This window comes from Pelobates fuscus, chromosome 1, assembly GCF_036172605.1.
Source record: "Pelobates fuscus isolate aPelFus1 chromosome 1, aPelFus1.pri, whole genome shotgun sequence".
Taxonomy (NCBI): domain Eukaryota; kingdom Metazoa; phylum Chordata; class Amphibia; order Anura; family Pelobatidae; genus Pelobates; species Pelobates fuscus.
Genome location: NC_086317.1, coordinates 71,058,659 through 71,080,188, shown reverse-complemented (window position 1 = coordinate 71,080,188; position 21,530 = coordinate 71,058,659). Strand labels below are relative to the sequence as shown.

Genomic DNA, 21,530 nt, shown 5'->3' with positions numbered 1-21,530 from the left:
ACACACACACACAGACAGTAATACACACACACAGGCAGACAGTCATATACACACACACAGGCAGACAGTCATACACACACACACAGAGGCAGACAGTCATACACACACACACAGTCATACACACACACACAGACAGTCATACACACACACACAGACAGTCATACACACACACACAGACAGTAATACACACACACAGGCAGACAGTCATACACACACACACACACACACACACACAGGCAGACAGTCATACACACACACACACACACACACACAGGCAGACAGTCATACACACAGACAGTAATACACACACACAGGCAGACAGTCATACACACAGACACACAGAGGCAGACAGTCATACACACACAGGCAGTAATACACACAGACAGAGAGTCACACTCACCTGACAATCCCACAGTTACCTGTGGAGTTCATTGTGGAGGCAGTGCAGCTCCTGGTGACTGTTTGGTAGGGAAGCAGGGACTCCTTCCTGCTTCCCCTGCATCAGCGCTTTTAGCTTCTCCCCCGCCGCACGGTAAGCTCCGCCCCCGCCGGAAATTTAAATTTTTTTATTTTTTTTTTAAATCCCGGCCGGCTGTGCGGCCGCATGGCGCCCCCTGCTCCATGGCGCCCTGTGCGGCCGCACAGCTCGCACACCCCTAAGGCCGGCCCTGAACATACGGTCTCAAAGGCAACGTAACCAATCTGGCAAATTTCAATGTGAAAAAAAACTGAAACGCAAGCCTTATATTTGACTCTGTAACTTTTGAAAACACCATAAAACCTGTACATGAGGGGTACTGTTACACTAGTAAGACTTTGCTGAACACAAATATTAGTGTTTCAAAACAGTAAAATGTATCACAACAATTATATCGTCAGTATAAGTGCCATTTGTGTGTGAAAAATACAAAAAAAGGCACTTTCACTGATGATATTGTCACTGTGATACATTTTACTATTTTGAAACACTAATATTTGTGTTCAGCGAAGTCTTCCGAGTAAAAAAGTACCCCGCATGTACAGGTTTTATTGTGTCTTGGAAAGTTACAGGGTTAAATTTAGTGCTAGCAAATTAAATTTCCTGGACTTTTTGCCTAGGTTGTCAGGCAGGTCCAGCAAATTGTAATTAATAAAATGACCTAATTATGTCAAATTATTACCTAAATATATACATAGAATTATTAAATATATATATATATTTTTTTATTATTATTTTTTTTTATTATTTTTATTTATATATAGGTATATATATATATATATATATATATATAGTGATATATTTTATTTCGTTCTACGTGTATTTTCATATCAATATATATATATATTTATATCAAAATACAGTTAGAATGAAATTACACATATATATTTTTTAATCATTTTTTTTTACGTATTTACATATTTATTTATTTTAGATTATATATAAATATATATTTATAATTATATATATATACATATTTAATCAAGATCATTCTACGTGTATTTTGATATTAATAAATGTATATAATTATATATATATATATTAATAGTAAAATACACTTAGTGTATGTATGTATATATATATATATATATATACTTAGATCATATATATATATATATATATATATATATATGATCTAAGTATATCTAATTTTATTTTAATCTTTTTTTTAAACTTTTATTTTACATTTTACAGGCAGGAGGGAGAGTACCTGTCATTACAGGCACTCCCCCTGCTGGCACTCCTGTGGACGGCTATGCCGTCCATGTGATCCTGAGGTCCTCGCAGGGAGCTCGCGATCCATGGCCCAGGAGGGCCAGAACAGCAGCAGAGGGACTTCCTGGGATGCCAAGTGAGTCCCTCCACGGCGATCACCGGTGTCAGATCACTGGCGTCGAATCACCGGGACCGGGTAAGCACATAGCCCGCCCGCCGTCCTTATGGGTTTAAAGGGGTGGAGAGACATACAACAGACTTATTGCCTTTTTTACAGGTTAAGTGTGTAAGTTTTTAAAAATATCCCTGTCTGTCTCATTAGAGATGTTGCCTTCCTGCTGAAGATAGCAAGGTGAATTGTTAGTGCAAGTCTCACCTAAGAGGTTTTGCCTTGACATGGCAGGTGAACTTACACTTGAATTGCCATTGGAGTGATACTGAAAAAAAAACTCCAGTTATTTAAATGTGGAATTTGGGACAGTGTGCAAGATACTTTTTTTCTGTTTTTTATTGTATGTATTGAGGCTGATAAACTAGAATTACTGGCAACTGATTATGGATTAACATTTTAGGTTAAAAAAAAAACTACTAAATTGGAAGAACACTTCAAATCCATTTTATCCAGATTAGCTATTTTGATCTAAAATTTCAAATAGTTTGATCGATTCCAGACAATTTAGTGAATTACTTTGAAAAGTATTGTGGATAGTCATGTGGTCTTTGATTGTAGTATTTTGGAAATTATTCTATTAAACAATAAGATTAAACAAAAAGTACCTTAAAAATAAAATTTACAACACAAATATTCACTGTTTTTTTTTTTTTAATCCTTTATTTTATTTGTCTGTCTCAATAGATATGTTGCAAATTACACAAATGATTTATAGATTTTTTGAGATAATTCTGAAGGGACAGATTAACTCAGCAACATAAGCAGCTTCATCTCCAAAAAACATCTTGATTCAGCATTTCCAGCATTTCATAATTCTCGCGGTGATGCATGATTATCTGAAACATAAATTAAAAATATATTTAAATAATGCCTTTAATATTAAAATTACGTATCCAGTCGATCTTTAGTTTTCTTAGGAGTAGTAAAATTTTTACATATTTTTGCTATTATTGGAGTTATTATAACTGCTGAATTGTTATGATGCATCATTTTTAATTTCTCCTAAATTGAGTATACACTCTGAGATTTACCAGTACATGCAGCCAGGGCCAGGGTGCTGTCTGCATAGTTTGCCCTTAGTTGGCCAGGCAGCCTGACATGCATTCACACCAGGCTAACCTTCTAATTCCTCAGGCAGATTTTTTTTGGACATGATCTAGTTACGTGATTCGCTTCAGGGGCCCACCCTTTTACCTCACCCACCGAAATCCTGCTTCACCGGAGACTGCTGCTAGGGGATATGGATATACTTGAAAGATGAAAACGAGACATTAGCATAGGGTATGTGTTTTTATAAAGCTGTATTCTGGAGTTTCCCTCCAGCACCACCTCCATCAGATACATGACGATAGGGAGGTATGACTGTTTTAGTGTTTTCTGTCAAAACGATTCTATACAGGCACTCCCCCTGCTGGCACTGCTGTGGACGGCTATGCCGTCCATGTGATCGTGAGGTCCTCACAAGGACCTCGCAATCACATGGCCCAAGAGGGCCGGAACGGCAGCAGAGGGACTCCCTGGGATGCTAGATGAATCCCCCCACCGCGATCGCTGGCGTGGGATCACCGGCGACCGGGTAAGTGCAGAGGACGGCTGGGACGCCCGCCATCCTTAATGGGCTAAAGGGGTGGAGAGACATAAAACAGATTTATTGTCAGCACAAGGCCCAATGGGTTCTTGATACAACCCTGTAAACTTGGCATAAATAATGCGCTTGCTCCACGCTTTCTAAGGACTACCCCTAGCACTCACTGGTCCACTCCTCTCCTTACCTTACTACTAGCGGGCAGAAGTACCTGTTATACAGTCTGGGACAGATATAAGGTGTATGTAGTGAGTGTAGAAGAAAAGGAACATGCCACAGAGTTAGAGAGACTGAAGCAGCAAGAGCATTTGCATAGTGAGCAAAGTCAGCTTTACATAAACTAATTTTATTGTCAGCTAGTCCACACAAGTTTTGTTTCTCTATATCCTCATGTGAAGAGTAGTAAATATATATATATATATATATATATATATATATATATTTATTTATTTATTTATTTATTTTTTTATTTTATTTTTTAAGCAATAGGCCTATTTCATGGGCGTGGGCCTGGAGCTGCAGCTCCATCAGCCCTTATGTTAATCCAGCCCTGCATGCAGCTCTAGTCTAGATCCAAGTATTCATTCTGTTAATTTGCAATGATTTGTAAACTGGTTGGTGTCATCCTAACAACAGGACTTGTCCTGGTCAATGTCCTGAGTTATTTGGTTGGTATGCATTTTAACACAGGGTTATTTCCTAAAGTGAGAATTCAAAATGAATCGAGAGTGAATTGTAAATTTAAGGCAATATATTTTGGTGGGTATTCCTTTCAAGGCTGAATGACCACTGGATAAATACGGAGCTAAAACCTTTAGAAGGTTCCAGAGAGACACTGTGTGGAGCCTACCAAGGTGAACACAACCTGAAAGGGCTACTAATAGGATGCTAATGTGTTTCTCTGGGCAAATTGTTGAATTGTTCAATGTATTTTCACAATGTATATGCACAATATTTATGTTTAATGTATTTTCCAAACTACAATTAAACTATACACTACAACAATTCTACAACTTATCCTAATATTGAGATAGTAGTGTGTAATATTGCATATAGTTACATATTCCTGGAAATATATCCTTGACACGGGAAAATTTATATTTTTCCTCATATGTTGCTTCTAGATTTGTCGTGTTGAATGGAGTCCTTTGATCTAGTGTCTATTTACTAAGATTTTGGCATCACTTCTTGTATGCTACTTCTATGCGTTGTGCCAGCAGAATATATTTAAGCTTATATATTGGAGCATTGTCTTTATGGTGCTATATAGGGTAAGAAATAGCAATAAACCATCCATTTAGCTAGCATAATGTGTACCTTTAATGTACATATTGTGCTACTCAAAAGGATGGTTTCCTGTTATTCCTTATATTTTTTCAATCTTCCCAGGCTTTATTCCTGTACATTTGCATGTCTTAGTAAACATCCGTAAAACAAATCAAAATACTTGTCAAAAGATTCTTACCAGCTAGCACTCAAGCTCTCCAAGGGGTCAGGTCAAGTGGTGGAATCCTGGCACAATTTAAAAAGTCTTGTGGGTACTGGTTCCCCAAGAAGACATTCCGGGGTACCTGGGTAATCCTTGTGTTGTCACAGATAACACGGGCAAAACTTGTTCTTTCTATTGCTCTCCTCTGGGCCTCATTGAATACAGAAGGTCTCTCATAATAAAACCTGTGCAGATTAATTCATATTGTTAATATATCACAGTTTGATTTGTTTTAACACTGCAAACCAATATATATATATATATATCGTATATGTGTGTATGTATGTATGTATATATATATATTAGATATCCTCTTTCTGTAATCAAAGTAGAATTACCGGTCTCCATCACGTGCCCTACGGAGCTGGTTCCCAATCAGACATGTGAGCAGCTCTCCAATCCTTCCATTGCGAACAAGTGGCTCTGCAACTCCTCCAACCCAGATGTCAATATTTTCAGGTGTTCTGTAGAGATTAATGAATTTCCCAGCCAGTTCTCTGTTATTTAGGACATTGGTAAGCTCATTGAGGTTGCTGGGTGCAGACAAACCACAAAATCTCCTCCAAGCATTGTATCCTGTGAAACAGAACAACTATTTCATGAATTCATAATAGAAAAGAAAAATATATTATAATATGTATGTGTGTGTGTGTGTGTATGTATGTGTATATATATTCACACACATATATTATGTTTCTTGGAAAATGGACTCAAAACACCTTTTCAGTACATGTTCTCAGATTTAACGAAAAGCAGCTGATTATGAGATTTTGGGGAGACCTATCAAGGTAAAAATTGTGCTATTCTAAGGCATTTGGTTGTAGTTGGCTACATTAGGGTTATTTTGGTTAAAGTAACACTCCTATGTATCTGTTTTTAAAAGAACACTGCAAACACCATAACCACTAAAGCCCGCTGTAGTGCCTCGGTGTCTCCCACTGTACCATGGAAAACATCTTAGCATGATTTAACAACTTACCTGGACCCCGCTAGCAAATGGATTCTGGATGGCACTATACAACAAAGCAAGCGGATACATGACCATACTCGGTGGTTGAGAGTTATCTGGTGACACGTGCAGCCAGTGATAGTGACTCTGTTTTGCTGTAAGCAGTGACATCCATGTTCTCCTGTTAGCGAAGACTAGATGCAGTGGATGTGGTGTGGATGCCTCGTGGGATCCAGGTAAGTAGTAAAACCAACTAAAAGGGTTTTAACATGGGACAGAACTAGAACATCCCTGATACTGTCTAATGCTGTCTGATTGACAGCTGGGAGAGTGCAACTAAGAACGTTTACATAGGTGAAATCTGCTCTTTTATGAAATAGGATGGAGGAAGCCCAAAGTTAATCTCTTAAGCATTTCAGCAGCTTAAGTATCTTTGGATGCTGGAGTGTTACTTTCATTTACAGCAACAAAACTAATCCTCCTAAGGTACTTTTGTGATTTTGGCAAACATTTGTTGCACAATTATTCACTAACCTCTCTGGAGCTCTCAGTCCTTCTTATCACATACAAACCTTGAGGAACTACGATTTATCATCTGACACCAAAGCGGTTGATAAATTGATGAATATGACAAACTGTGACAAAGCTATGTGTCTAAGCAATAGAAGGCTTTATTTTGGCTTACCTGGTAATCCATGTCCACGGCCTCGTTGCAAGTTGATGGCTGGCAGATCAAGACCAACACGTTTTAACTGCTGGAAGAGACGCTCCCTCAATTCATCAACTACCAGCTGATTTTGACGGTTGAGTTTAGCTCGATTTGCCATAAGACCACGGAGCAGCACATCAATGCCACCTGCAAAAAAAAGAGTTGCTTAGCTATGACTAGTAATCATACTTTTTCACCAAAATATATACATTTTAAGCTTTTGTATTTAGATTATTAGAAAATTGCAAAAACAATCCCTGATATTTTTTTTATATTGTTTTGATAATCTTGTACTTTTTCTTTCATTGAAATCAAACAAAATTTTTGTTTCGCCCAAACTGAATTTCATCCGTTTGTTGATTCATTTTCGAACTAAATGTAGCCATTATATTTGTTTCAGAATTTCATTTGGACTAAGGAAATTCCAATCTATGCCACAGGTGCATCTTGCAGCCGTTTAATAGCTAACTCTCTATGTTGGTACCCTTGTGGGAATGCCATATTTAAGGATACCAAATCATGGAGTTTCTATTTTTAAATATTACAAGGAGGTAGCCACAAGCCAGTAGCTCCCTCCTTGTAATAAACTAGAATGAACGGACAAAAGAACAAATTGCAAAGGCAAAATGTCATCCAACATGCAATTCTGTCTTTGTTTAATTTGTTGTATTTCTTTCAGACGAATGCATAAAGAGCCGAAATTCAGACAAAAACATGTTCATCCGAAAATGAATGTCCAAGTCTATTGAACAATTTGAAGGATTGAAATCACATGAAAAATAATTACCTTGTCTCACCACCCTCCAGCTATTGAAGAAAGTCATATGGAGGGGAGTTGTTGGTTCTGGCATATAAGGGCGATAACCATCATCTAGCCTGTAGATGAGTGGCTGTATCAATGTATGACCCATACGAAAGACAACTGTAAAGATATTGGCCACTCTTGGATCCACAGACTCGTTGTAGTCTCTGTATCTAGGAATAAATCTTTGGAAATTCTCACCCAGTAGCAGAGGGAGCCAATCTTTGTATGTAATTTTCTGCAAATTGAAATAAATATTTTATTAGTCAAGACTTTTCTGAAGATTGATCATTTGCAGAGGTTATAAAGTCACACTGCACCTGTAGGATACCACCAACAATCTTCCGAGCTTCTTGATACAGAGTCTCTCCAGACCAGTTTGGATTCAATCTACGTAATTCTGTTGCTATTCGATTGTGTTCTCTCACAAAAAGAGTGTGAAAAGCAGTGAGACCTGGCTGCTCACTGACACGTGGGTCACCTGCAACCAAAAAAACAATAGACTTTGTAACGGCACAAGTGATCTAAACCTCTTTATGATTTCCTAAATGGGAACTGCTCACACTACACAAATTAAATGTCACATTTAAGAGACTTAACATTTGCCTTCTCTATTTTTCAAACAGTAGGTACCTGCCTGGCATTTTTTTTTCGACTGCTGATATGGGCAAGAAGTGCCTGGTGTGCTAATATCATTAGTTCACTCTTTAATCGTTTGGTGTAGATAAAACTCCTGATTAGTTAATTAAAAATATATAGAACATTATTTTTAGAAACGTTTCTACTTCCAAGCGAATATTTGTGATTTAATAGCTCAGATACCCAAATATCTCTACAAATAAAATATCTAGCTTTTATTTTACCTTATAATATTTTGTATAATTTTTAAAGAAAAACTATGAAAAAACCCTACTATTTTGGATTTTAAGCAATGTACAATACAAAAGTTAACAAATACAAACTCTCGCTAAGGACAACTATAGAACTATGGACAGCATTTTTTTTTACCATAAAAGAGACCATTAGACATGTATTATCAACATATGGGGCACGCAAGTAACACTGCTATAAAAGGTACTATTCAGTATATTTAAAAAAAAAAAATTAAACCTTCAAACTGTATTTCTCTCTTATTTGTGTTTGTGCCACTTATTGGCATTCCTTACTGAATGAAATGAGCACTAGATGTTGCGCACAAGGAGACCCTACATAAACTTTCCAGTATATTGCAAGTACTGAACAGATAACCTTCCATCCTGCAATAAGTGTGTAATTTTTTTTCTATCTTGAGCCGAACAGCTTATCCAACATCTAGGCCTCACCTCCCAAGAAACAAGGAATTCCAGAAGATCTGTTAGTGAGAACACAAAAGTCTTCTTCAATTGTCTCGAAAGGTAAGTATGGCAGCCCATTGTCTGTAAAGTTCTGGTTGATGGCCATCAGGCCCAATTGATTTGTGTTGTTTCGAAGTTTGGAAGCAAGAGCATAGTCACTGCCATACACCTGGCTTCCATCAAGGAAGGAAGTGAGTATATTAATCTGCTCACGTACAGGTGATCCAGGATTGCAGAATGGAGCAGAGCGGAAGAGCGGAATACAATCACTCAGGTTACGAAACCGAGGATCATTTGGTGGAATCTACAGTAGAAATGGATATAAAAATAGAAATGAGAAACAATTAAAAGTGCATTCAGATACTTTGATGTGAGAATGGCTACTTTTAAGAAATATTTGTTTTTAATATGTAAGAGCATATATTTGTAGTTAATATAATTTGTAATTATCAGATATGTATATACACTATGAGGTTTGTTTATTTACAGTAAGTTGTGATAAGTTGACAACTCATAGTTGCTCAATTACAATGAATACACTATATATGTTTTTATTTAAAGATTAGTTATCATCTCTCCAATTTAAACACAACTAAAAGTTGACAATTGATCGTGCTATTCTTTATTTTAAAGGGACACTATAGACAATAGAACAACTATAGCTTAATGTAGTTGTTCTGGTGAGTATAATCATTCCATTCAGGCATTTTCATGCAAACACTGCCTTCTCAGAGAAAAGGCAGTGTTTATATTACCCCTTAGCGACACCTCCAGTGGCCACTCCTCAGATAGGAGGTGCTTCCTGGTGCACTGCTGCACAGTAGGCAGCACTGCCGTTCAGCATCGACATGCTCTGCATGGAGACGCTATATTTTCCTCATAGAGATGCATTAATTCAATACATCTCTACGTGGAGGCGTTGATTTGCCAAAACAGTGTTTGGTCCCGCCCCCATCCAGCCACCTTGCCCTATGGGTAAGCATTGGATTGGCTAAAAATTTAACATTTTGATGATGTCACCAAGGAAGCATATCAGGGATGGGCCAGTGCTGGAAGACCTGTGTCGCTGGAAATGAGGTGAGTTTTAACTCCTTCTAAGGGGACTAAGGGGGGCAAGCCACCTAAATGGTGGTTTTAACTCTATAGGGTCAGGAATGCATGTTTTAAATCCTCTAAATGTACTTTTATTTCATTGATACATGTTTGTTTTTCTCTGAAGAAATGCCAGCATTCATGCTAAAATTCCCAAGTCATCATGGGATGAAGATATTATAGCAATACTGAAGCGCAGCAGAAGTAAGTAACATTTTTACTTCCCTTTATTGAGTACTCATAACAGTAAACACTGAAATAAAATGTTTTGGGATGAAGGAACAAGGAACATTTACATCTAAAGAAGTGTCAGTTCCTCTTCGATTACACATCAGCATACCAAGACTTGAGGTCTTAATTATGATTAAATATTATTAATATAGATCAAAGCATTTTTTCTAAATGAGAAGCATTTTGGCAATACAATACAAACCACAGTTGTATTAGGTGTTTTATTTTCACTTTGTTGGTGAATGCTGTTGGACTGTATACACTTTATTCATATGTTTTTACCTGGTTATATATTGTTTTTTTTTTTTTTTTATTCTGAGCACGTAACCTTTTGGTTATCTGCTCTTGAGAAGCATTCTGCAACTAATACGGTACCTTTAGAATGCATGTTTAGGCAATTTCTGCTACAAATGCTGAAACATATTCATTCTGTGCAAATTTTGCTCACTATTTTGTCAACTGAAATTTAGAGCATAACTGACAAATTGGAAAAATTCAGGTCAGTTATCTTCTGAATTCATCCATTTTGGCCGACAATATAAATTTCACTTTGAATTGCTGACAAAACACTGTTCAAAAGATCCTTGTTAGAAGCCTTTTATAAAATATTCAGGTCGTTCTGTTAGTACTACATGCTGAAGAATCACTATTCTGCAAATATATAAACAGATTTTTATTTTTTTTAAAGATAGTTACCCTCAGAGGGAAGCAGGGGGGTTCACGTGCACAGCTGTGGTCACAGTCAATTCCTTCCAGAAACGTTGTTCTTGCTGGAGTCTCAGGAGAAAGATCAAGGTCGTGATCTGTCCATTGGCCAAATTGCATGAACATGAGGGACCGGCCAGAGTCTAAAGTAATATCCTCAGTTCGGAAACGGACAATTTCATTTGACACTAAGCGTGCCTGATTAAAAAAGTAAGTAGGGTAAATATTCTTTCTTTATAAAATGATTTACTATGATCTATAGGTAAATGTGCAGTAAACATTCATTAACATAATAACCAGTGAATATTTTTCATTCATATTGATTTTATCTTATAGATAGAAATAATAACATGATTATATAGCCAGTAATTAAAATGTAGATATATTCAATAAACAGTGAATTGTGGGCTAGACATAAATAGATATTATGGACGCATATTCTCAATTTGAGTTATATTCTCAATTTTCCCAATTTTGGTCTATAAATCCTAAATCCCACGAAAACACCACATTATTGTTTAATAAGCAAACCATGGATCATACATTTATTTTACACAACCAACATTGGAATACAATTCTGCATACAATATGTGTTATTACATTATATAGGTGATAGGTCCCAGTTTCTGCAGACTCCTACATATCTATAATCTGCATAAAATGTCCCTGAATTGTATGATAATTAGAATTTGTCCCCTTTAGGTGGAGTACATTGTTGCCATGCTTATTGTTTTGCCCCACTACCTACCATGCTTAACCTTTTCAATGTGTGTATACATGATTGCAGCCATTGCTAATGAAATTCATGTTCATAAATTTGGCTTTAAAAAAAAAAAAAAAAATTATAATAATAAATACTACTGTGGGGGTATGGACATTATGAATATAGTAGGATTCTCTTACCAAAGGTAGGGGAAAGCCATTAATGGGACGGTTTTCAGTCCACCCCTTCGGGAGCCCAATGCCATCCTCATATTCAGCACGTAATAAGCGTGTAAATCCTGTATTGGAAGCTCCAAGACTGGGATTCCTCCTATAAAGAGATGAACTTCATTAGTCGAATGAAATGTTTTTTTTAGTTGAGCTGGTGAGGATTAGAAGAGTCTAAGAAAGCTAAGGATACTGACCCACCCCAGCTGATACTGACCAACCCCCAAAAAGTGAAATTTCTAAGTGAATTTCATCTTTAAGGGCAAATAGTTGAAATTGAAAAATTAATTCGGCTTTGCTTCCAGTTTAGGTATTCTGGCCCAAAAGTTTAAATTCACATTGAACTTACTTTGAATTTTCAAGAGAAGCAAGAGAAGCAAGGATAGAGCTGCTCCAAACCCCACACTCCCATCAGATGAGTGCGTCACTATGTGTATCTGTGTGTCAGAGTGTGTGTATTTGTCAATGTGCATATCGTTTGTGTCAGTGTGTTTATCTGTTTGTCAGGGTGTCTATCTGTGTGTCAGGGTGTGTATATGGTCAGTGTATTTATATGTGTTTATCTGTTTGTGTTAATGTGTATGTATATCTATGTAAGTATGTTGCAGTGTATGTGTGCAGGGCCGCAACCGTTAGGCAAACTAGGCATTCACCTAAGGCGCCGTCATGCTGGTGGGGCCCACCGGGATGTTTCCTGGTGGGCTGCCCCTGTCTGGGGTCGCATCACTGGGTGAGCGGCTCTTGAACCCCCACCCCCCCACCCCCCCAGTGCTGGGACAATCCTCCAGGCACCCACAGGGCCACCTCAGGGCGCCCCCGAAGCTGTGCTTCTTCAATATGTCAGAGTAGGCACCTGCTTACCTTGATGGCAGGTGCCTGCTCTGCCGATGAATGACAGAGGAGAGGAGGCAGATGGCAGTGTGGGCGGTGAGGGAGACTGTTCTTTTTGTTTCCCATTCCTCACTTGCGCACCCTCTGTGATGCCTGGAGCCAGAATATGATGTAATTCCGGCCCTGGCACACTAAATAGTGTGCTGGAGGAGTGAGAAGTTGTCCCACACTGGACCCCAAGGAGGTAGGGAGGCTGGATAGGCCTCAAAAAATAAAATTGTGTCAGTGAGTGAGTGTATGTATGTCAGTGAGTGTCTGTGTGTGTGTGAGTGTATGTATGTCAGTGAGTGTCTGTGTGTGTGTGTGTCTGTCAGTGAGTGAGTGTATGTCTGTCAGTGAGTGCCTGTGTGTGTCTGTCAGTGAGTATGTGTGTCAGTGAATGAGTAGGTTTATGTCTGTCTTTATATGTGTCAGTGAGTGAGTGTATGTCTGTCAGTGACTGAGTATGTGTCTGACAGTGAGATTGTATTTTCTTTCATGGGGGGCGGCAAAATGGATCTTTGCCTAGGGCAGCAGAAATCCTTGCACTGGTCCTGTATCTGTGTATTTGCATACATCCTAGCAATTCAACACCAACACAACATGAGAACACATACCTGCAATCAAATACAAATATGACAAATAAGCACACCCCTGCATTTAAGCTCCAAAATTATATACAAACAGACCCCTTCATTCAAACACCAATGCTATACACAAATGTACACTCTCATTTGAAAGCCAGAACTACATACACGCACCAACAATCAAATGCAGACATTACATACAAACACACCTATAATAAATGCTAAATTTGGATATAAACACTACTTCATTCAAACACGAACACTTCACACAAAAGCACATGTGCATTTAAAAGACATCACTACATGCAAACACACTACTGAATTCTAACGCAAACAATACACACAAGTACACCACTGAATTCCAATGGCAACAGTACATACACATACACCCCTACATGCACACATACTCTAAACAAAAACATGCTTACATTAAAATGCACAAACACTACTCACACATACAACCCTGCAAGAATGGGCAAATGGTCGATCCCCAACTGGTATATTATGGGAGCTCTACCTTTTGGCTACTCCTTTTTTTTTTTTTTTTTTATAAGTAACATGTACAAGATATGGAAATAGTGTATTTTATCTTACATCAGCTCTAGTTTTTCATATTCCTGATTAACATGTCCTGCAGCTGACACTCTATCGGATTACCATTCTGTCCTTCTCCTCTTTTCCATACTGCTATTTTTTTCATAGTACTTTCACCAACTGGAAAGCTTGATGATATAGATTCTCAAACTACAGATTTGATCTAGGATTTTGAGATCAATTGCTTGAATCTGCCAATGTATTGATTAAGATTGTAGAAATGCCTCTCAATGCCTGTCACTCAAAGTTTGACCTCTGCCCATGTAGCTGTCAGTACAGAAAAAGTAATAGCTCACCGGTTATTACACTCTCCAGTTATGGTTCGGTAAGGACTATCCTGGCAAACCTTGGGAAGATGTTGGCTGGCACAACCTGACATCTTAAAAATATCATCCATCTGGTTCTTGGTCAGCAAATCTGAAAATTAATTTACATGATTCATTATTCTGGAGTCTTTGCTGAAACTTTACTATAGCACTTTAAGCATACTTGGTAGCATTTCTTTACCATTGGTTACATTCCTATACAATTCTGTAGTGATTATGATTTCTGGGGTGCTCCTTTAAGTTGTGGAAAGTTTTTTGGACTTAAGGGGAATTCTCACTTCTCTGGAATTTAAACCACACAGTAGTATATTGAAAGAAACTATAGTTTTCTTTTCCCATAGGATACTCAGTTTTCTTTTAAATTTATATAAAAAAAAACACTTTTGAGTCAGGAACACAAACATTATACCCCCCACCCCCCCACGACAAGGTATAATCTTACTTTTGTTCAAGTGTGCAGCTGCTGACTCTGCCCCTGATCTGTCTGCTTGGCAGACATCATCAGAAGTGTTGTTCTGAGCCAATCACAATGCTTTCCCATAGGATTGGCTGTGACTGTTAAGGGGCAGAGCTAACCACAGCCCTGACCAATCAGCATCTTCTCATAAAAATGAATTGAATCAATGCATTTCTATGAGAAAAGTTCAGTGTCTCTATGCAGAGGGTGGAGACACTGAATAGCAGTGCTGCTCACTATGCAGCACTGCCTCAGGGAGCACCTCTAGCAGCCTTCTGAGGAGTGGCCAGTGGAGTTATCCCTAGGCTGTAATATAAACACCCCATTTTCTCTGAAAAGACAGTGTTTACTTCAAAAAGCCTGAAGGGAATGATTATACTCACCAAAACAAATACAATAAGCTGTAGTTGTTCTGGTGACTGTAGTGTCCCTTTAATGATTTAGAAAATCACATTATCCTGGTCAGACAAGGCAAAGCCTTGCAAATGAAGAGTAGAAATAAAAACATGGTTTAATTTCTCATATTCCTTGTATGTTTTACCTATTCGACTGCCAGGTGCAAGCGACACAGTTTATAACAATGACTGACAGGGAAATAAGATGGAGGCGTCCAGTTGCAGGCTAAAGAAGTGTGGAATTCTACATTTAATTTCAATTGCATTGTTTGAACTTTCAAAAAAAATATTTTTAGATATAGAGTAAGTATGTAACTTTAAAAATCTTGGGAAGTGACAATTCCCATTTAACTGTAACTAAATCAATTTAATTTTTTTTTTATGCCACATAGGACAGCATGTGGTCACAGAAACCAAGAGACTCAATATATGCGGATGTATGGGTGCCCTGAGTTAGGATATGAGTACCCACTTGGTATTCAGAACTCCAGGAATTCAATAGCAGGCTACAAGTTCTTCTCATGTGTGAGCAGTATCTTGCAGATTGTAGTTGTAGTGTTTAAAAGACTTGTGTAGTACCTGAGATATTGAAAGGTCTCTGGTGAAAATGCTTCATTTTCTCTGTCAGGAGCTGGAGGGTGGTGCCCATGTAATCAGCAGCTCGAATGGCAGTCCTACTTCCTGCCACAGGCTGCTTGAAATACGCCATGATATCTCTGGCACTCACATCCTTCTGCCTCAGGCGTGTCTTTAAACTGTGGAAGGAATGAGATAGAGGATTCTTTTTGGGATAAAAAAAATTACATCCAGATGACAATTATTTTGATAATAGCAATGAAGGCCTAGTATGAACTAAAAGAAAGAGTTTTAGATTTAATTTTAGTTTAGTTTTTGATTATCTCTTATCTTAAAAGGATGGACAATTTCCAAAGAAATAATTTGTAAAAAATATTGGTGTAGGTCAGGGGCAAACCTGAGAGAAAAATGCATTAAATTTACTACTGTAAAAACCGAGAAACCCTAACTCCAAACTGATCCAAATTAAATGGTTAGTGTGTATAGATCTTTCCCTTGCAGCTTAACTGCTCATTACTCAATTCTCTACCAATTAGGAGTTAAATCACCTTGTATATGCAGCCCTGACTCAGACAGCATACCAACACACACCCTAAAAAATATCTACATCAGAATATTTTAGTTTTCCTTATAACACTGTGTGTTTAATTTTGAATATCTTATCTCTTGCTATGTTAATTACTTTCTAGAGCCTGCAGCAGGCAAGAGTGTGTGATAGTGACGTTCAAGTAAACGAGCAGGAAATAAGAATTCTAAAGTAAACATACTGCGCTGTTAAATGTTTTTGGGGGGTATGTTATGTGAGGCACAGTAGATGTGTGGTTATTGCTGCATAAACAAAGTGATTTTACTCTGAAACAGAAGGGAATTGAGCAGTGAGACTGCAGTAGCATGATGTATACACCAAAACCACATCATTAAGCTAACATTAAAAACCCCAAATCTACCTGTAAAATAACACATTCATTGGACAATTTGTTGCAGAATTCTTCACATTTTCTAATTATTTTGCAAACACTAGATTACTCTGAATTTTTTTTTTCAAATATCTAGGAACGCGTTTACAGCTGGATTCAATAGTGTTATTTCAGATTAAATTCATGCATTCCATTTTGCAGTTTGGAGTCACTTTCACAAATGTATTCCCTTAGTCAATTTGTATGTATATGTCCTTTATGAATACAGTGGTAAGAAGCAGGTTTTTTTTTAATTAAAAGGAATGCAACAATGTGCAATTCACAATGTATTTCGTATTTAGTAAAGTCATCTTACGCAATGCGGGTGTTTTTATAAGCTGTATCCACCAGCTGTTTTGCTTCATTCATACAGTTTAGAATTATATCATTGTCCAGTTCCTCAATTCCATCTGCAAAATATTAGATACATTAGTTCAAGCAGTTAAACAACAAAAAAACACTACAACAGAGAGAAAAAACAATCAAGAAATAAAAAAAAGGGTTTTAAAACAGAAAAAATAATGAATGTAGCGAAAGCTTACAGAGTAAGAACCAGACTGGAACATAATGTTCTATTTAGAACAGTCATATTTATATACCTGTATAGAGGCCATGGTCAACAAATTCACGTTAGCCTTTCTTTGTCATAGTTAAAGTGTATGTGTCACTTTTCTGTATTTCAGAAATATATCTTCTTTATGAAATACTGATTAAGACTGCATTGGAATTTCACGGAAATTCCGACGCAATCCAAAGACATCATGAGACAAGGTATGTACTTATGATAAAGCCTGAGGTTGACAAAAGGAGGAGCTCCTCTGACAATTGTTGTCCTAAACCAGCAGCCATCAAAAATGACAGTGCATGCATAATTGTTCCATAGTTTATTTAGAAGATCCCATCTTCGTTTCCTAAAAAAAAAAAGGTTACTTACCTCTAATGTAGCAGTAAAACAGTCTCCTCTGCTCTGGCCCCCAGGGAATTCTTACTAAAGAGGATCTTTCAGGACATTCCAATGCTTCTCACACGCTAACATTTGGTCATATAGCGCATGGCAAGCAATTGTCACACTGTGCCAATAGAATGCTTCTCACAGAGAAGCAGTGAATCCATTGTTTCTCTATGAGAAGCCCTCACACTTTGAGCAGGCTTTTAAAGCAAGGGAGGAAGGGCAACCTCCCATGTGTCTGATTAACAGCTGGGATGTTGCAATCTAGGACCTGGGAAGCAAGTGCACATTTCTCTTTTATTTTTTAAAATTGGACAACACTCTGTAACCCCTAAAGCACTTCATCAATCTGAAGCACTTTAGAAGTTTGGAGCATTCTTTTAAGTCAATCTATGTTCATGGCTTGATTTCTAGAAAATGATGAATATTCGTGTTATCAAGTAAAAATTAAATTAATACAAAGCTGGTGAGATAGTTCAGTGGGCTAATGCATCTTCAGTAGAATCTGTTCAACCCTTGGGTCGCAGGTTAAAATCTTGGCAGGGTTGACTCAGCCTTTCATCCTTCCAAGGTAGATACAATGAGTACAGTTAAATTGGGTAATAGTAACATCCCCTGAATTTTGGGCTAAGGTACCCAATGTAACTGTACTCATTTCAGCCCTTCATCCTTCCAAGGTAGATAAAATGAGTACAGTTAAATTGGGTAATAGTAACATCCCCTGAATGTTGGGCTAAGGTAACATCCCCAGGATGTACTTGAAAACCAGAGTGATCTGAATGTACATTTCCTGTGCTATTATTATGTAAAAAATGTAGCCCAAATAAGCTAAATTAGAACCTAGATGACTTTGGAGATTTTTTTTCCAATTTTGCTATTTTCTATAAAATGTTAAATTCATGTAGAATTCCATACAACTTGCAGGTTAGTAAATAGCCACATTAGCATTACCACAAAAATAGTTCTTTATTAGCAGAAGTGGTGAAGTCTGCTGGCATATTTTACTAGTCATTACTACTCAAGCAAACAATTGATCCATACTACACCCAAAACAGACACTGTTTTCACTCCAGGAAGTCTATAGTAAGTTTCTTCTTATTAAACTACTATTTCATGTGTTTATAATATCTGTCTAAGCAAATAACCATGATGGTTGCATGGTTAATATATGCATATATCTTTAACCTGTGGTAAAAACTAAGGTCTCCTTTATTTATTTTTTTATCTTTTATTAAAGTCTCCAGCATTCCTTAATTTCTTGCAATTTTGGACGTTTTACTTTACATATTGTTCTTGATAGAACATAGCCCACTTAAAAAAATGTCTGCAACTTGTCTGTTCTGGCCTTATCTATATGTTTTATGTGTTTGTTTTTATTTTATGAAAGCAAAACAAGAAATTGTACAAATATGTGTGGATATAAACAAACAAGAATATTTGAAGAAAGTAAATGAAACTTATAATAGAGATAAAATTTAAAAGAACTGTAATTCTGTAATATAATCATCATGTGCACATTTTTAGTTTAATACTTCACAGTTTTGGAGACTTGGTGTCAATAAAACATTTTCGACCAATACCATAGTGCCTGATTTGGTTGGAATTTGGTTATTTTCACTAAATGAACACATCTCATTTTGAACCATCCTTTGTCTGCTTTAAAGTCAAATCCAATATAAAAAAGAGTTTGTGCACTAAATTTTGAAATGCAGCAAATTTAAGATCGAATTGCAAAAGTAAGGCTGAAGAACTTTAAATCTTCTACATATAAATTCTCCAAATCTGCTATTTTAACTTGGTTTTTGCAATTCACATTGCATTTCACATTACAGTTCGAAGCTTAGTCAATAAACCTGAAAATGTCGGATTTACATTTACTTAGTGATTTATCAAACACCAAATCTCAAACACATAAACAAAACCAGTGGAAGGCACTTTTGCAAATAAATTCAGCATGGGAATCATAAGAAATTAGCAGGAGTGAGATGATTGAAATACTATTTAATAACATAAAGTTATTTTAATAAATAATATAAATAATTAGTAATAATTTATTAACTTCAAAATATAATTTAAGACTTGTATTGAAACCCTCTGTAGAGTTAAACCTTTTTAACAAGAAGGTAGCTGTAAAAATGGCTCTAATCAAGAGCATCTTTTAGAACTGGTAGCTGTCCAATCAAATTGAGGAAATTCAGTTAAACTTAATTTGAATGCAGACAGGTGTGAATTCTATCTAATTATCACTGTTCTTTCCCATCATCCATAGTTACAGATTTCAGCCATTAAGATTCAGAAAGTCTTAAATCTGTCCTACATGTAACTTAATTCAGAGGCTGTATTGCAATTTCCAAATCTTCTGAGCAATGTACAGGTTTTGTAGTCTGATTGCTTGCAGATGGAAAAACAATCATTTTTTCCTAAACCGGCCTTGGGCCATTTGCACGTTAGTAGAGTGCGAATTGTTGCAAACTCCTATTTTAGACCAAAACAGCCAGACTCAAAATAGCTGACGGAGAATTTTATCATTTCTGCTAATTAAGCATAAAATTAGTAATTCACTTTAAATTCCTAGAAATTCACACTTTAGTGAATAACCATGTAATCCATCGCATTGTAACGCAAAGATATAAAATGGTGCACATGCTAATTGCACTGATGACATTTAGTTAATGATGCTTAATGTGTCCCATCATCTGTTACACTGTACATGCATTTGGAAAATACATCAAGTGCACCATAGTCCAACAGCAATGAGGGTCAAAGGAACTGTGCTAATCAAATGCTGGAAAGTAGTGCAAAATAGTGATACTGAAGCTATTATCTTACAGCAGTAAATAGCATATTATCCATCATATAAAGAGAGAGAAAAAAGAAATACCGTAGAATGTAGATGATGTTTTCTCAATGCTTCCAAGGATCAACAGCAGGATCCCAAAACCAATGTGCAGACAAGCCATTCTGTACAGAATCTTTAAGGAAAAAATATTTTACTCATACTCATATTTTGATCATGAAATGCTTGTTCTATAAGTAGACTCATCACCACTTACCTGCCCGATGCTCACTGAAAATAACCAAGCTTCAGTTCAACTTTATATGGTTGAGTGGGATGAACCTGTGGTGGGAGGATCTTGTGATCCAGACAAAACCACGAGGATGGCTTCATGATTGTGAAGAAGATGTGAACACTAAGACTTTGAGGAAATACCTTCTACCTCCCAACATTAAACATTGGCCAACTAGAAATTCTTTGTGGATAGGGGGTTGTATTATTTCAGAACGTTTTCGGTTTGTAACTGATAAAGAAATTCAGAAAACAAATATTTTATAACTGATGAAGAAATTTATACTGCAAAGTATTCTGTGCAAATACAAATATTTTTTTTCCAAAGACACTTTATTGTTTGTATTTTAATGTTAGTACACTACCAGGTGCAATAACCTAAGGGACAGTCCCAGTTTTTGATGTGTGTCCTGCCATCTTAACTTTAATCTCCAAAGTCCCAAATCACAATCAAAACCACAAGTACGGTATATTATCAACTGGAACTGATTCATTCTTTTTTCGAATTATAATGATACTGCACCAGAGAGTACGGTCAAAATAGATTTAAAGTAATAATACAAAACAAAAAGGTGCTTGTAATTAAAGGTCCTGTGTTTGCTGTAAACCCTGCAGCTTTGCAGATTTTTCTGGCCGCATCTGCAGTGAACTTTTTATAACAGCGCTGAACTTATACACTGAAGTCCCAGCACATTGTACTGTATTTCTATTGTAGAATGTTGACAACTGAACTACAGATTCCACAAACTCCTGCGGTACTGTGCAGTCTCTCGTGACAGTGGCAGTAGGAGAACATCACCTCACTCTCGCGAAACCAGGCCGGTACAACGGAACAGGTCCGCCAGTTACAGACCTCCCTCACGGCCATGCAGACAAGGCTGGATATGATGGATGATACACGCCTTATATTTACTATGTTCCTATCTTATGTACCACTAATTGCCCATATTAGATCTGAAGCGGATCCTCAATACTCTCCTACACATGCTCCCCCCCCCCCAAAGATGCCCAGGGGTTATTGGGCACAGCTACCATCCTGGCTTACCACAGTATTGCCATAAA

General features: G+C 37.1%; 1 protein-coding gene across 1 annotated transcript; it reads right to left on the bottom strand.

Moving 5' to 3' along the window:
* Positions 1–2,511: 2,511 nt before the first annotated feature.
* Positions 2,512–20,398, bottom strand: LOC134603587 (myeloperoxidase-like). The gene is made up of 13 exons (XM_063449705.1): positions 20,283–20,398; positions 16,769–16,862; positions 15,500–15,675; positions 14,039–14,159; positions 11,665–11,794; positions 10,753–10,959; positions 8,722–9,037; positions 7,720–7,880; positions 7,385–7,637; positions 6,574–6,744; positions 5,278–5,515; positions 4,916–5,124; positions 2,512–2,701 (listed from the first exon to the last, which is right to left on the bottom strand). Exons 1-12 carry the CDS (start codon positions 20,359–20,361, stop codon positions 4,926–4,928), a joined length of 2,145 nt encoding a protein of 714 aa, XP_063305775.1. The 5' UTR covers positions 20,362–20,398; the 3' UTR covers positions 2,512–2,701; positions 4,916–4,925.
* Positions 20,399–21,530: the final 1,132 nt, after the last annotated feature.

Bases quoted from the DNA above. Each gene is read 5' to 3' on its own strand.
- LOC134603587 (XM_063449705.1), bottom strand. From the start codon at position 20,361: ATGGCTTGTCTGCACATTGGTTTTGGGATCCTGCTGTTGATCCTTGGA. The intron at 11,795-14,038 runs GTGAGCTATTAC...ATCTCTTTATAG, and splicing joins ACTGGAGAGTGTAATAACCG to GAGGAATCCCAGTCTTGGAG. The intron at 5,125-5,277 runs GTAATTCTACTT...TAATCTGCACAG, and splicing joins AGGGCACGTGATGGAGACCG to GTTTTATTATGAGAGACCTT.